The sequence below is a fragment of the Gekko japonicus genome, unplaced genomic scaffold, assembly GCF_001447785.1.
Source record: "Gekko japonicus isolate JY-2015 unplaced genomic scaffold, Gekko_japonicus_V1.1 scaffold2720, whole genome shotgun sequence".
Lineage (NCBI taxonomy): Eukaryota > Metazoa > Chordata > Lepidosauria > Squamata > Gekkonidae > Gekko > Gekko japonicus.
Genome location: NW_015172090.1, coordinates 77,983 through 92,243, shown reverse-complemented (window position 1 = coordinate 92,243; position 14,261 = coordinate 77,983). Strand labels below are relative to the sequence as shown.

The 14,261-nt window shown below is 47.4% G+C and overlaps 1 protein-coding gene across 1 annotated transcript in view; it reads right to left on the bottom strand.

Moving 5' to 3' along the window:
- LOC107118557 (killer cell lectin-like receptor subfamily F member 1) overlaps positions 1-6,646 on the bottom strand; it is a 13,160-nt gene extending 6,514 nt beyond the window's left edge. The window contains exons 1-2 of the mRNA XM_015420922.1: positions 6,578-6,646; positions 870-918 (exon numbers count right to left, since the gene is read on the bottom strand). Of these exons, the coding sequence (XP_015276408.1) occupies positions 870-918; positions 6,578-6,646 (118 nt within the window). The remainder of the gene's footprint in view (positions 1-869; positions 919-6,577) is intronic.
- Positions 6,647-14,261: the final 7,615 nt, after the last annotated feature.

The following is a 14,261-nucleotide window of genomic DNA, read 5'->3' as shown; positions in this document are numbered from 1 at the left end:
CCGCGGCTTACACAACAACCGTCTCAAAGGCTGGCAATTCTCAGAGGGAGGATTCTCTGGGACGGTCTCCTGTTGAGTTCCATTGTTGGGTCCTTGGGAGGCACAGGCCTTCTCTTGAGTACGCAGGGCTTGCTTGGTCTGTAAAGCTTCCAACAACATTTTCCCATTCACACAAACTGAGAATTTATGTATGTTTAAAGGGCTGAAACCTGGCCCTGTGCGAATAACCAGCATTTCTACAACTTGGATGGGACTTGCAAAACAAGACATGCAAGGCTTCTCCTTCTTCTTAGCTATACCTAATCATTCCAGTTTTTCTTCTCATTCCCCCCCCCTCAGTTTCTGTTATGACTATGTATTGGGGGCTTTCTTTCTGATCGCATCCATTTCACAAGTCTACTAATTTGAGTGGGAATGAGGAAAATCACCAAAATTAGGAAGAAAAGAGGAAACCAAGCTCCTTCCTTTCTCATAAAGTCCCCCCTTTCTTTACATGTCTACAGTTGGTTAACAAGCTGGGTTTGGGGCCGGAGTGATAGTGAAAGTGAAGCGGCTCGCTTTGCTTCACAGGTCTAGTATTCAGCCATAACCATATATTTCATGACAGTTGCATCTTTGTTTTATTTAGCTCATTGTGGAAACTGTCAAGGCAGTGTACAGAAAACACATACTAAATTACACAATAACCTTTAAAATATCTAACAAGCAAGGAGAAGAAAATAAGAAGCAATAGTAAATGCTTAAGATGCAAAAATTAAACAGTTTTAGCTCCAGAGTAAATAAATACACTAGCAGTAATGTATAAATAAAATGAATATGTCCTATCAATTCACAGATACATCCACAATATAATCACACTGTAGACTTACCCTGATCTGTCAGCAATTCCTTCTTCCTGCTCCCCATAATCTGGGAGGTCTAGTTTTACGGGGGGCAGAGCTAGGGACGTATCACAGAGAATTTTAGCATCCAACCAAATTACAAGTGTTAGGGATTCTAGGGGGATATAAACATTAAAGGTGCTATTAAAAACAGTATAAGATTGTTGTGTAAACAGTGCCTTCTTTCTAATGATTGTGGCTCGACTACCATTGTCCCTGGTTTGTTATTCATCTATGGATTAGCGTAAATCATGTTTTGAAAATGCATTAGCTCACGTGATGCTGGCACTTGTGAGGCAGTGGCAAAAAGTACAGAACATTATTTCCTGAGCCTCTGAAATCGGACCAGGTCCCCAAATCCTTCCTGTGGTTGTCAAGATCAAACAACTGACCAAAATATGTCATTATGCACATTACACATACACTTTGGTAACACTAGCCTTGAACAACTCACCAAAAAGTCCCAGTGCTATCACAGCTGCTATTAGGATTGCAGCACATCCGATCTCAACAGCAAGCCGATGCCAGTGGGGACGTCTTGGCAGAAGACCTACAAGAGCCAACCATTGGGGAGAAGTTCAGCCTCTAGTACAAATAGACTGCGGTATGGCAGTAGGGTTGTTAACTCTGGGTTGGGCAACTCCTGGAGATTTGAGGGTGGAGCCTGGGGAGGGAGGGGTCTGGGGAGGCAACGACCTCATTGGTATGTAGTGCCATAGAGTCCACCCTCCAAAGCAGCCATTTTGTCTAGGGGAACTGATCTCTGTAGACTGGAGATCAATAGTCATTGTGGGAGATTTCCAGGCCCCATCTGGAAGTTGGCAACCCTACATAGCAGGCTTTGGAAATCTATGGTTCCAGAGTCAGATGTGGTTCAGTGCAGAACCTAATGTGGCTCTTTTTTTAAAAAAATGAAATTTTAAAGTAATGGGATATTGGAGGGGCAAGTGGATTGCTAGAGTAACCAGTACATGAAGGGGATAGCAGGCAGAGATTTTTTATGGGATTAAAGGTTCTTAAAGATGTCTGATGGAATGTGGAATGGTATGGTATAGCCGCGTCTCATAGATGGCACCTTGAGATCTGCTATTACAATTGCTCTCCAGACAACCATGAACAGCTCCCCTGGAGAAAATGGCTGCTTTCGAGGGTGGACTCTATGGCCTTTCTGCACCCGTATTTTGCCTCAGTTTCTGAGCATATCCTTTTCTTCCATTCTGCATTCCCTCCCACTTTCAATTCCAGTTTGTTTCAGGGCTTTCTCTTGTTTCTGCATTTGTTTTACGGGAATCTGCATTCCAACCGCTTCCAACACACTGTTGCCCTGCAGCTACCAAAACTCCTTTTGCTGCGATTCTTTGTTCTCATCCGCTTTCAAATTGCTTATCCTTTCTAAAGAATTGTTTCTGCGGGTATTTAAGTGCCGCCCACTACCCTCCCCCTTGCCGCCTCTCTCTTTTCAGCTTGACATTCCCTCCCTGTTCTGTTTTCTTTCCCCCCTTCTCAAAAAATAAAAGAAGACATGTCCTCCCGCTCAGGAAAACTCAGAAGACATGACTCCCGCTCAGTAAATGTAAAGGACATGGGGATTCCCCGCAAATATGTCAGTCTTGCATGTGTGGGCCTGGATTTCCCCCTCTCTTCCCTTTCGTTTTGCAGAATCACGGAAGGAGGGAGGGAGGGAGGGAGGGAGGGGTTGGCAGCCAGTTAGCTCGAAAATGTGGGTTTTGCCTGTAGATGCAGAACGCACGCAGAATACACAAATAAATAAACCAAAGGGGGGGGGAGAAACAGTGCAAAGGGAATGGGTGCAACTGCGAGGTCCTTAAGGATTGACACCTCGGATTCTCTGGAGCAAGCTGTCAGTGCAGAAAGGGCCTATGGCATTATACCCTGCTGAGGCCTAGGGATGCCAGCCTCCAGGTGGGATCTGGGGATCCCTCAGGATTAAAGCTAATGTCCAGACTACAGAGATCAGTTCCCCTGGAGAAAATCAATGCTTTGGAGGGTTGACTCAACAGTGTTGTACCTCCCTGAAGCCGCTGTCCTTCCCAGGCTCCATTCCCAAATCTCCAGATGTTTCCCAGTCTAACCCTAACCTTCCCATTCCCCACTGGTGGCCAGCAGGGACCCGGCAACCCTATGTGAGGCCCCTCCCCATCACCCACCCCCCAAATTTCCAGTTATTTCCCAACCCAGAGCTGGCAACCCTACAATCCCTTGGAAGCTAAGCAGTGTTGGTACTTGGATGGAAGACCACCAAGGAGGACTTCGTAGAGGAAGGAAATGGCAACCCACCTCTGCTTAATCGCTTGCCTTAAAAGCCCCTTACTCTGGTCCCCATAAATCAGCTATGACTTGACAGCACTTTACACACAAAGATGCCTGATAGACAGCAAAATGATAGAAGGGAAACAGTAACGAGGCCTGCACTCCAAGGGTGAATCATGCACCGATTCATGCCACTGCACAGACACAATTGCACAGGGTGCTCCAGGGTGCACCACTTCCTAATATAGGATTGGCAACAAGCTGTGGAAACTTTATGGGTTATTAGTCAACTTGTCAAATTATCAATAATGTTAAACCGTATAGTTTCAGTTATGTGGGCTTTCTTACACTGGCTCTTTGTTTGTTTCCCTCTGAATTTTGCCATAGTTTGGCTCTAGTGAGAAAAGGTTGCTAGCGGCTGGTGTGGAAATAAAAATGGTTCAGATATATATATATCCTTTTTAGTACATGTGAATTTCCAGTTGCATTCTCACTGCTCCCCCCCCCTGTTTTTTTAAAATTGTTATAGAATCATTGTTCTCTGAGTAACCCTACTGGGTATTAATCAAGAAGTCAGCCCTGCAAGGTAGGACACTTGCAAGCTGAGTTCCAAAAACAAGTTGGTAGCTCTAGCCAAAATAGGCCAACGTACTGGGTTTAGTTTGAAGCCCCAAAGCCCAAGTGACATCACAGAAGCATAATGAAGAAGATTTGCTAAAGAAAGGTGCAGAAGTATACAAGCATAAGAGCAGAGCAAGGAAGAAAATAATAAAATCTAAATACCTAACCTAAAATACTTATACAGGTTTTTTGATCCTCTGACCCTGATGTTACCTGATCAGTCTGAAACACTGAATCCAGTTAGAGTCTCAAAGTCCAGAATTGAGAGGCAAGTGTTCTGGCCATGCAAGGCCCAATCCAGTCAGATGGCTAGGAGCACCAAACCAGAATGTAAAACTGTGCTCTATTGCCAGGCTGCCTGCAGCTTGCCTGGACAGTCAGTGGGTGACCTCAAGTTAGCCGTTTTATTACAAAGGAACTTCAGGAACAGAATGGAAAGGAAAACTGCTGAATTACAAGTTATTACAACACTTGGAACAAAGACCTCCCCAGGACTCAACAGGGATATTGGTTTCTTATCTCATTACATATGCTAACTCATTCAGTCCTCACATATGTATTCTCATACAGAGGGACTAAACATCCTCTGCATTTTAGTGTATTTCTTTTTCAGAACAGTATATTAGAATACTGAATGTAAGGAATATTGGATTGTTTGGCTCACATACACTGCTTCCCCCTTGAAAGAGAAAGTAAAAATGCTGTTACGTGACCTCCACGCTCTGAGAGTGAATGGAGAGTCTCAAATTTATTTTGACATATGCATTGTTTTATAATGGTTGACCTTATAACCTTAGCTTGTTTTGTCTTGCATATCTGAAAACGTCATAATCATGTTACATCTTAATTTGCTGTTCAGCCATCTATAAGTTTGAACCTTACCTTCCATTCCACTGTATTTGAAAAAGTGTGCTTTGCACACAAAAGCTCATACCTCGAATAAACCTTTTGTTGGTCTTTAAGGTGCCTCGGGGCTCTACATTTGTTCTGCTGCTTCAGACCAACAACAGCTGATTACCTGGACCTTGCCTGGTCCGGTTTGACCATTCAGGTGTGTTGCTAAGACATAGGACCATGTACTTCTGCAGCAGCACATACACCCAGGGTTCCTTGTGCTAATCAGATAGAACATGAGTACAAAATTCTCTTCTGATCCCTGGCTTTGAAGTTCCCAGTAGGGTTGGGAAATTCCTGGAGATTTGGGGGTGAAGCCTGGAAAGGATGGGGTTTGGGGAAGCGAGGGATCTCAGCGGGATATAATGCCATAGAGTCCACCTTCCAAAGTAGCCATTTTCTCCAGGGGAACTGATCTCTGTCGTCTGGGGATCTGTTGCAAGTCTGGGGGATCTCCAGGCCCACCTTCAGATGGTGTGTCTACTGCATCCGTTCCTGGGTCAGTCAGATCTAGCCACAGCTATTCACGCCTTAGTTACATCTAGACAGGACTACTGCAATGCACTCTACTTGGGGCTACCCTTGAAGAGTGTTCAGAAGCTGCATTTAGTGCAGAATTCTGTGGCTAGACTGCTGGTTGAGGCCAGCTATTGGGAGCATTTGACCCCAATACTACAGCAATTACACTGGCTACTGATCCACTTCCAAGCCCAATTCAAGGTATTAGTAGAGCAGGTAGAGAAAGAGGTACTTTTCTCCCTTTCTCACAATACAAGAACTCGTGGGCACTCAATGAAATTGCTGAGTGGTCGGGTTAGAATGGATAAAAGGAAGTACTTCTTCACCCAAAGAGTGATTCAACACATGGAATTCACTGCCACAGGAAGTGGTGGCGGCTACAAGCATGGACGGCTTCAAAAGGGAATTAGATAAGCATATGGAGCAGAGGTCCATCAGTGGCTATTAGCCACAAGGTATAGATAGGGGCTCTGGGGCAAGTGATGCTCTGTCATCTTGGTGCTGGGGGGGGGGTCAATAGTGGGAGGGCTTCTAATGTTCTGGCCCCACTGGTGGACCTCCTGATGGCACTGGTATTTCTGGCCACTGTGTGACACAGAGTGTTGGACTGGATGGGCCTTTGGCCTGATCCAACACTGGCGTCTCTTATGTTCTTATGACCTTTAAAGCCCTACATGGTGTGGGACTGGAGTATCTGAAGGGATGTTTTCTCCCGTATGTTCTTGCCTGGGAATTAAGATCACAGGGACGAGCCCTCCTGACTGTTCCATCGACCAAAAATGCTCATTTGGTGGGGATACAAGAGAGGGCCTTTTCGGTGGCAGCCCCATGATCATGGAACAACCTCCCCAGGGAGATGTGCCTGGCCCTGTCAGTCTTCAGGAACCAGTCGTGCACTTTTATTTAGAACTGCCTTTGATTAAAGTGGTCCTAAACTGTGTTTTAAAATGCTTTTTATGTATTTTTATGTACTGTGTTTTATGCATTTCATTGAAATTTTATATTGTAAGCTGCCTTGAACTCCGTGTGGAAGAAAGGCAGCTTAGAAACGTTTTAAATAGATAAGCAAATAAATAATAATCACATATTTGATCTAATGCCGTGTCTGACCAACTGGGTTCTGGTTCACAATCACTTATGCCTTAATACATGCATCAGTCTTTAAGGTGCGAAAAGACTCTTTTTGTGATTTTGGCTGCAGCTTTCTAACACGGGTACACCTCTGGAAAACATCTGCAGAGTGGATGAACAGGAATATGGACACATGGAAGGCAAAACACCGCATTCTGAAATCCACAGGGTTGGTCGTTGTGTTGGAACAACCCTATGGTCACTCCCAATGCTTGCACCCACCCAGAAACCCAATTCATACATAGGAGCCCTTTCCTTACCTTGCCACTGAAACATCGGGTTGTGTCGTTGTTGCTCTTTCCTTGGCCGAAAGTTTGCGTAACAGGCATCTTCCATCTATCAAGGTGTTCCTCGGTTGGTGGCAGAGCTCTTTTCTAAACCACCCAACTCAGCTCTGAGTGAGAAGCAGCGGCTCTACCCACTTCTCAGTGTCAAGGAAGAGAGTCACACAGGAAACGGGGGCTCTGAACATTTGACCACCTCTCTCAACACCTCAGCTCCTCTGTTATCTACAGAAGGTTGCCAGAAGCCTTTCTTTCTTTCTTTCTTTCTTTCTTTCTTTCTTTCTTTCTTTCTTTCTTTCTTTCTTTCTTTCTTTCTTTCTTTCTTCAGAAGCCTTTCTTTCTTTCTTTCTTTCTTTCTTTCTTTCTTTCTTTCTTTCTTTCTTTCTTTCTTTCTTTCTTTCTTTCTTTCTTTCTTTCTTTCTTTCTTTCTTTCTTCAGTTTATATTTCATTAAGGGCCTCATATCTACTTGGAGACACAAATACCACAGCTGGTAGTCACCTACTCAGTGCTGCGACTGTGGCAACTCAATTGCCCCTTTCTGAGGGCTGTCAACCTCCAGGTGGTGGCTGGAGATCTCCTGGGATTACAACTGATCTTTAGGTGACAGAGATCAGTACCCCTGGAGAAAATGGCCCCTTTGGAGGGTGGACTGTATGGCATGATACCCCTCCCCAACCCCCAACCCCCTTTGAGGTGCTTGCTTACAGGGGAGATGGTTTTACCTTTAAAACAGTCTCTGTGCACATAAACTTGGTAGATTTCTGCTGCCACCAGGAATTAAAAATTCCAAAAACCATCTCATCCTTTGCCGTCCCCGTCTTCTTTGACCTTCAATCTTTCCAAGCATCAGGGTCTTCTCCAGTGAGTGCTCCCTTCTCATTTGGTGGCCAAAGTATTTGAGCTTCAGTGCCCTGAGGAAGGACTATTCTGAACAGTCAGGGTTGATTTCTTTTAGGATTGACTGATTTGATCTTCTTGCAGTCCAAGGGACTCTCAAGAGTCTTCTCCAGCACCATAATTCAAAAGCATCTATTCTTCGGGGCTCGGCCTTCCTTATAGTCCAACTCTCGCAGCCATACATGACTACTGGGAATACCATTGCTTTGACCATGCGGACTTTTGTTGGCAGGGTGATGTCTCTACTTTTTATCATGCTGTTTAGGTTCGCCATCGATTTCCTCCCAAGGAGCAGGCGTCTTTTAATTTCATGGCTGCTGTCACAGTCTGCGGTGATCTGGGATCCCAGGAACGTGAAGTCTGTCACTGCTTCCACAACATCCCCTTCTATTTGCCAAGGAGTGATGGGGCTGGATGCCATGATCTTAGTTTTTTTGATGTTGAGCTTCAAGCCCACTTTTGCGCTCTCCTCTTTTACCCTGAGTACCTTTTCCTATGCTGAACCAATCAGTTGTTCCGTATCCGGTTCTAACTGTCGCTTCTTGGCCCTTATACAGGTTTCTCAAGAGACATGTGAGGTGGTCTGGTACTCCCATCTCTTTAAGGACCTGCCATAGTTTGTTGTGATCCACACAGTCAAAGGCTTTAGCATAGTCAATGAAGCAGAAGTAGATATTTTTCTGGTACTCTCTTGCTTTCTCCATAATCCAGCGAATGTTGGCAATATGATCTCTCGTTCCTCTACCTCTTCGAAACCCAGCTTGTACTTCTGGTAGTTCTCTATCCACGTACTGTTGAAGCCTAGCTTGTAGGATCTTGAGCATGACCTTGCTAGCGTGTGATATGAGTGCAATTGTGCGATAGTTTGAACATTCCTTGGCGTTGCCCTTCTTTGGGATTGGAATGTATACTGATCTTTTCCAATCCTGTGGCCACTGTTGCGTTTTCCAAATTTGCTGGCAAATGGAGTGCAGCACTTTAACAGCATCATCTTCTAAGACTTTGAATAGCTCAGCTGGAATACCATCACCTCCACTAGCTTTGTTGTTAGTAATGCTTTCTAAGGCCCATTTAACTTCACATTCCAGGATGTCTGGCTCGAGGTCAGTGATTATACCGTCGTGGTTGTCAAGGACATCGAGGTCTTTCTTGTATAGTTCTTCTGTGTATTCTTGCCATCTTTTCCTAATCTCTTCTGCTTCTGTTAGGTCCCTACCGTTTTTGTCCTTTATCATGGCCAGCTTTGCATGGAACGCTCCCTTGATTTCTCCAATTTTCTTGAAGAGATCTCTAGTCCTTCCCATTCTATTGTTTTCTTCTATTACTTTGCACTGTTCATTCAGGAAGGCCTCCTTATCTCTCCTTGCTGTTCTCTGGAAATCTGCGTTCAGTTGGGTAAATCTTTCCTTTTCGCCTTTGCCTTTCGCTTTCCTTCTTTCCTCTGCTATTTGTAAAGCCTCATCAGAAAGCCATTTTGCTTTCTTGCATTTCTTTTTCTTTGGTATGGTGGTGATTGCTGCCTCCTGTACAATGTCACGAACCTCCGTCCATAGTTCTTCAGGCACTCTATCTATCAAATCCAGACCCTTGAATCTATTCTTCACCTCTACTGTATATTCATCAGGGATGTGATCTAGGTCAAACCTGAATGGCCTCGTGGTTTTCCCGATTTTCTTCAGTTTAAGTCTGAATTTTGCAATGAGTAGCTCATGATCTGAACCACAGTCAGCTCCAGGTCTTGTTTTTACTGACTGGATAGAGCTTCTCCATCTTTGACTGCAAATTATATAGTCAATCTGATTTCGGTGTTGCCCATCTGGTGATGTCCATGTGTAGAGTCGCCTCTTAGGTTGTTGGAAAAGGGTGTTCGCTATGACCAGTGTGTTCTCTTGACAAAACTCTGTTAACCTTTGCCCTGCTTCATTTTGCTTTCCAAGGCCAAACTTGTCTGTTATTCCAGTTACCTTTTGACTTCCTACTTTAGCATTCCAGTCCCCTATGATGATGAGGACATCATTTTTTGGTGTTAGTTCTATGAGGTGTTGTAGGTCTTCATAGAACCGGTCCACTTCAGCCTCTTCTGCATCAGTGGTTGGGGCATAGACTTGGATTACTGTGATGTTGAATGGTTTGCCTTGGAATCGGACCAGATCGGATACTTTCCTGATCATGCGGTATCACCAAATAACCAAATGCTTAATCAGTCAGAATTCCTAAATCGATAAGGGCAGGCATGATACTAAATAACATCCCCTTGACCTGGGTAGCCCAGGCTAGCCCAGTCTCATTGTATCTTAGAAGCTAAGTAGGGTCAGCCCTGGTTAGTATTTGGATGGGAGACCACCAAGGAAGTCCAGGGTTGTGAGGCAGAAGCGGGCAATAGCAAATCACCTCTGAATGTCTCACACCTTGAAAACCCCAGAGGGTTGCCATAAGTCAGCCGTGACTAGTTTGATCCTGCAGATCAAACGGATGATATTATAAAGGGACAGACAGGAGGGACTGGTTTTAAAGTTGGCCACCCTAGATGCTGGAAATTGTTGGCCATTCTTGACAGAAGTCCAATCCACCTGTAAAAATAGGGGTTTGGTTGTTAATGGAAACACACAACTACATGGAGGCCAAGGTTGCCACCTGACCCTGCGCCCCCACAAGCCAACCTGGTCTGCTCTAGTACCAGGGGTCATTTCCTGCAGGAGCACACAGGAGCGGAGCTCCGGCAGTAAAGAGCCCAGGGGGCGGGCACATGCAACAAGCCCCACCCCCTGCTCCCAACAGCCCTCAGTCAGAGCAAGAAGCAGCCAGGGCAGCTGCAGAGCTCCCCCCGGCCCCCCGGTCCAAAACAGTCCAGTGGCACCTTTAAGACCAAGTTTTATTCAGGTACAAGCTCTCCCTCCTCTGCAAGGACAGATCTGCACGTCCCCCCCCAATAGCTAGCAATCCAAAACAGTCCAGTGGAGCTTGAGTGGTGGGTGTTGCCTTCTGACACCCCCCCGGTGATGTCAGGGGTGTGGCATATGCAAATAAGTTATGCTAATGAGTTATGGTAATGAGCTCCTGCACCTCTTTTTCTACGAAATGACCCCTGTCTAGTACCTTTCATTGTGATTTGATCTGAAGGGAACAGCAGGCAAAGCATAGAGACTGGAGAGGGACAGAATCATTCCTTCCCCTCAAAAGGCCACCAAAGGCACTGCGGCAAGAGCTGGTAAAGCAGCTTTGACCTCAGGGAGGCGGCTCTGAGAGTGGCAGGTTGTTTGAAGTGCCTCCTCACAAGGTCTAGGGATTTCCCCCACAAGAGGCATTACAGTGGGGTGCTACCTGACACATAGCAATTGCAGAGGCCTTAGCTGCAGCTCTTTTTGAAGTGGCAACTGACAGACCGTTTTGTTATTTTACAGACTGCCTTTCTTTTGTTCATTTATAGCCTGCCTTTCTCACTGGGACTCAAGACAGATTACAAAGTGCTAAAAAGCCGTTCAATCGGAAATAGGGCTGCCAGCTCCCAGTTGGGAAACACCTGGAGATTTGGGGGGTAGAGTCTGAGGAGGGCGGGGTTTAGGGAGGGGAGGGACTTCAATGGGATATCATGCCACAGAGTCCACCTTCCAGAGTGGCCCACTTTCTTCAGGTCTCTGTCGCCTGGAGATCACTTGTAATAGCGGGAGATGTCCAGCCACCTCCTGGAGGATGGCAACCTTGACTGGAAAGCAAGGCCCTCCAATAAACAGTGCAGAAGGACAAGGATGACAGAATTAGAATACAGTGCAAATTTAAAAAACTGAAGTTAAGGAGAAGTGAGGACAATTTATACATGGACCCTGAGAAGGGTGACAGGTAGGGCTGCCAGCTCCAGATAGGGAAATATTTGGAGATTTTGGGTGTGTTGCCTTGGGAGGGTGAGGTTTGGGGAGGGAAAACAGCAACCAGGCATGACGCCACAGAATCCACCTTCCAAAGCCGCTATTTTCTCCAGGAGAACGGATCTCTGTCTCCCAGAGAGCAGTTGTAATCCCAAGAGATCTCCAGCCACCACCTGGAGGTTGGCAACCATATAGGAAGAGAGAAAGATGAGAGGGAAAGTGTTATCTTCTCTTAAAATTGCTTGCCTTCCTTGGCTATAGTCCATCAGCAATTAAATTAAAGTCTATAGCAGGGGCAGGCAGACCCTGGGCAGACATGTTAACAGCTCCACCCCAGGCTATTTCACTGGGCTCCCTGGTCCAAGCCCAGGCCTTTTCCTAACCAACAGAGACACTGGCAGCACTGCTAGGGCCAGTGTGTCAGCAAGCTGCCATTCTGTTTTCTGTGACCTCTGTGTACATATTCTTTCCCTGTTGCACCCGGCTTATTTTCTTTCATCCTGCTCCTGCGTTGGAATGCACAAGATAACTGCTGGAGGTTGTGTGGGGGAGAAGATGCTGTAATGCTTGCCTGTTGCTTTTCTCATGAGTACTGCACCTGTGTTTTGTCTGATGTTCTGCCTGGTTCCCATGGACTGGGCGCGCAACCGTTTCATGAGCCCGCCAGCGGGAATGCTATTCATTGGATCTGTAGCTGTTTGAATTTCCTTTTTTATGCTTGACCTAACTGTGTATCCCCAGTTCTAACAAAGAACGTGTTTGAGTATGTCTTCAACGCTTTGAAATAAATTTTGCTTTTCTTGAAAACGTGGATTTATTCTCGATGCTTGGGGATCCAACATATTGTTAGAACTCTCTTTCTCCTATCGTTCCGAATCTGGCAAGATCATGAGCGGAACTGAGGGAAACCTACTTAACACGGAGGGGGACTCAGGATCGGTCCCACATACCTCCGCTCCTTTGGTGTTCACGACTGCAGCCTCGGTGGAGGGTGCCGTGGGGGGAACGATTCCCCGCCTGCCTGCACATCTGTCTTGGCCGCCTCCGACCCCTTCGCACTGGGGTCCGCGGAAGACTCAACAGCAGGATGACTGGACTATGTACAACACTCAGGGCACCCGAGAGGTGTACTCCCGTCGGGGGAGCGGATTACGTGAGAGTCTGTTTGACAAGGGATTGTTCCCGGAGCCGGGGACTACCTCGGAGAAGGGGAGTTCCAAGCAAGACCTCGAGGAGTGGATGTTCGAGCCATCGGGGCCGCGAGGCCACGCAGAGGATGAGGAGGGCACCGGAGCCTTCCAAACGGAAGAGGACTATGACCCACCCCCGGACTATCGACCTCGGGACCCCATCCCGGAGGAAACCACCGGGGAACGACTGGCAGAACTGGAATACTCGGTGAGGGACTTGTTGAGGACATTCCAGGATGTAATGGAAGCTCTGCCGGGAATGATGGACGTTAGAATGGCTAATTTCCTTGACGCACACGCCGCGCAGCAACAAGTTGTCCCTGCACCGGGAGTTCCCGCACCGCAGGTGCCTGCTCAGCCGCCGACGGGACCTCCGCTGCAAGTACCGGGAGTTCCCGCGCCGCAGGTGCCTGTCCAGCCGCCGGCGGGACCGCCTCAGCAAGGGCCTGTGCAACAGCCGATGCCGGGGGGTCCGCCGGTGCCGGGTCTGCCGCCACCGATGAGGCCAATGCCAGCGGGGCCACCGGTTGGTCCGGGTCTCCCTCTCAGGGGAGTTCCGGGTCAGCTGGGACCGTTGGTACGGCCTCCATGGCCCAGACCCAAAGATCTACTGGAGGCTACCTTTGACGGCAACCCAGATGAACTCGCTTTCTTCACGGTGAGAGTGCATAAATTCGTAGAAGAGAGCCGACACCTGTTCCGAAATGAAGCTGGTCTTATTGATGTCATCTCGGCAAGACTAAAAGGAGACGCCGCCACATGGTATGTTGGACTGCACAATGACCGCGGTCCGGAACTTTTGAATTTGCGAGCATTCATGTGGGCGCTGCGGGCGAGGTTTGAAGATGTCAACGCGAGCCAAAGAGCTAAAGCGTTTCTCCGCACCTACCGCCAGAATAAGAAGTCGGTTCGCGAGTACACACTGGAATTCCACAAGCAGGCAGCAAAGCTCCGAGACTACCCTGATCATATATTGGCTGAGATGTATCGATTGGGACTCAACGCAGACATCCGAGAAACGGTTCTGAAGACTGTCAATCCTGTCTCCCTGATGGCCTGGACCCAGGAAGCTGAAAATGCAGAGGATCGGCTCACCACCATCAAACTCGACTTGGCTGCTACGACCAACAGACCCGCCGCTGCCAGTGCCTCCAGACCCAAGACTCAACGCCTGTCGGAATCGGCACGAGAACTACGTATGAAGATGGGGCTCTGTCTCAAGTGCGGGGAGAAGGGGCATTTCGCTGTGGATTGTGGCAGCCGTCAGGTAAAAGACAAGCCGCCTACTCCAAGCCCGAAGACACCGCTGACGGGGAAGAAGGGGATGGCTAAACCGCGTTTCTCCAAAGCTCTGCAGGCGGCCCAAGGCCTGGAGGGAATCGAACCGTCTGCTGCCGAGTCAGAAGAGGAGGTGGTGGCTGAAACGGCGGAAAACGACAACGGCCTGTTGTGAGAGGCGCAAAACGACACGGCCATTCTAGCTCTGCGCCCAAGGTGGTGAGAGAAACCCCTTCCCTGTTTTTCGTGACTGTCTCGTTAATGAATCCGCTCCTGGGGACCCACGTTAGGGTGAGAGCGTTGATTGATTCTGGGTGTGGGAGGGATCTCATCAGCCCTAGAGTGTTATTGGCACTGGAAGCGGGGATAGTCCCCTTGAAGTCTCCCATCATTTTTACCCAAATGGATGGGGCACCCATGGAACCTTGTA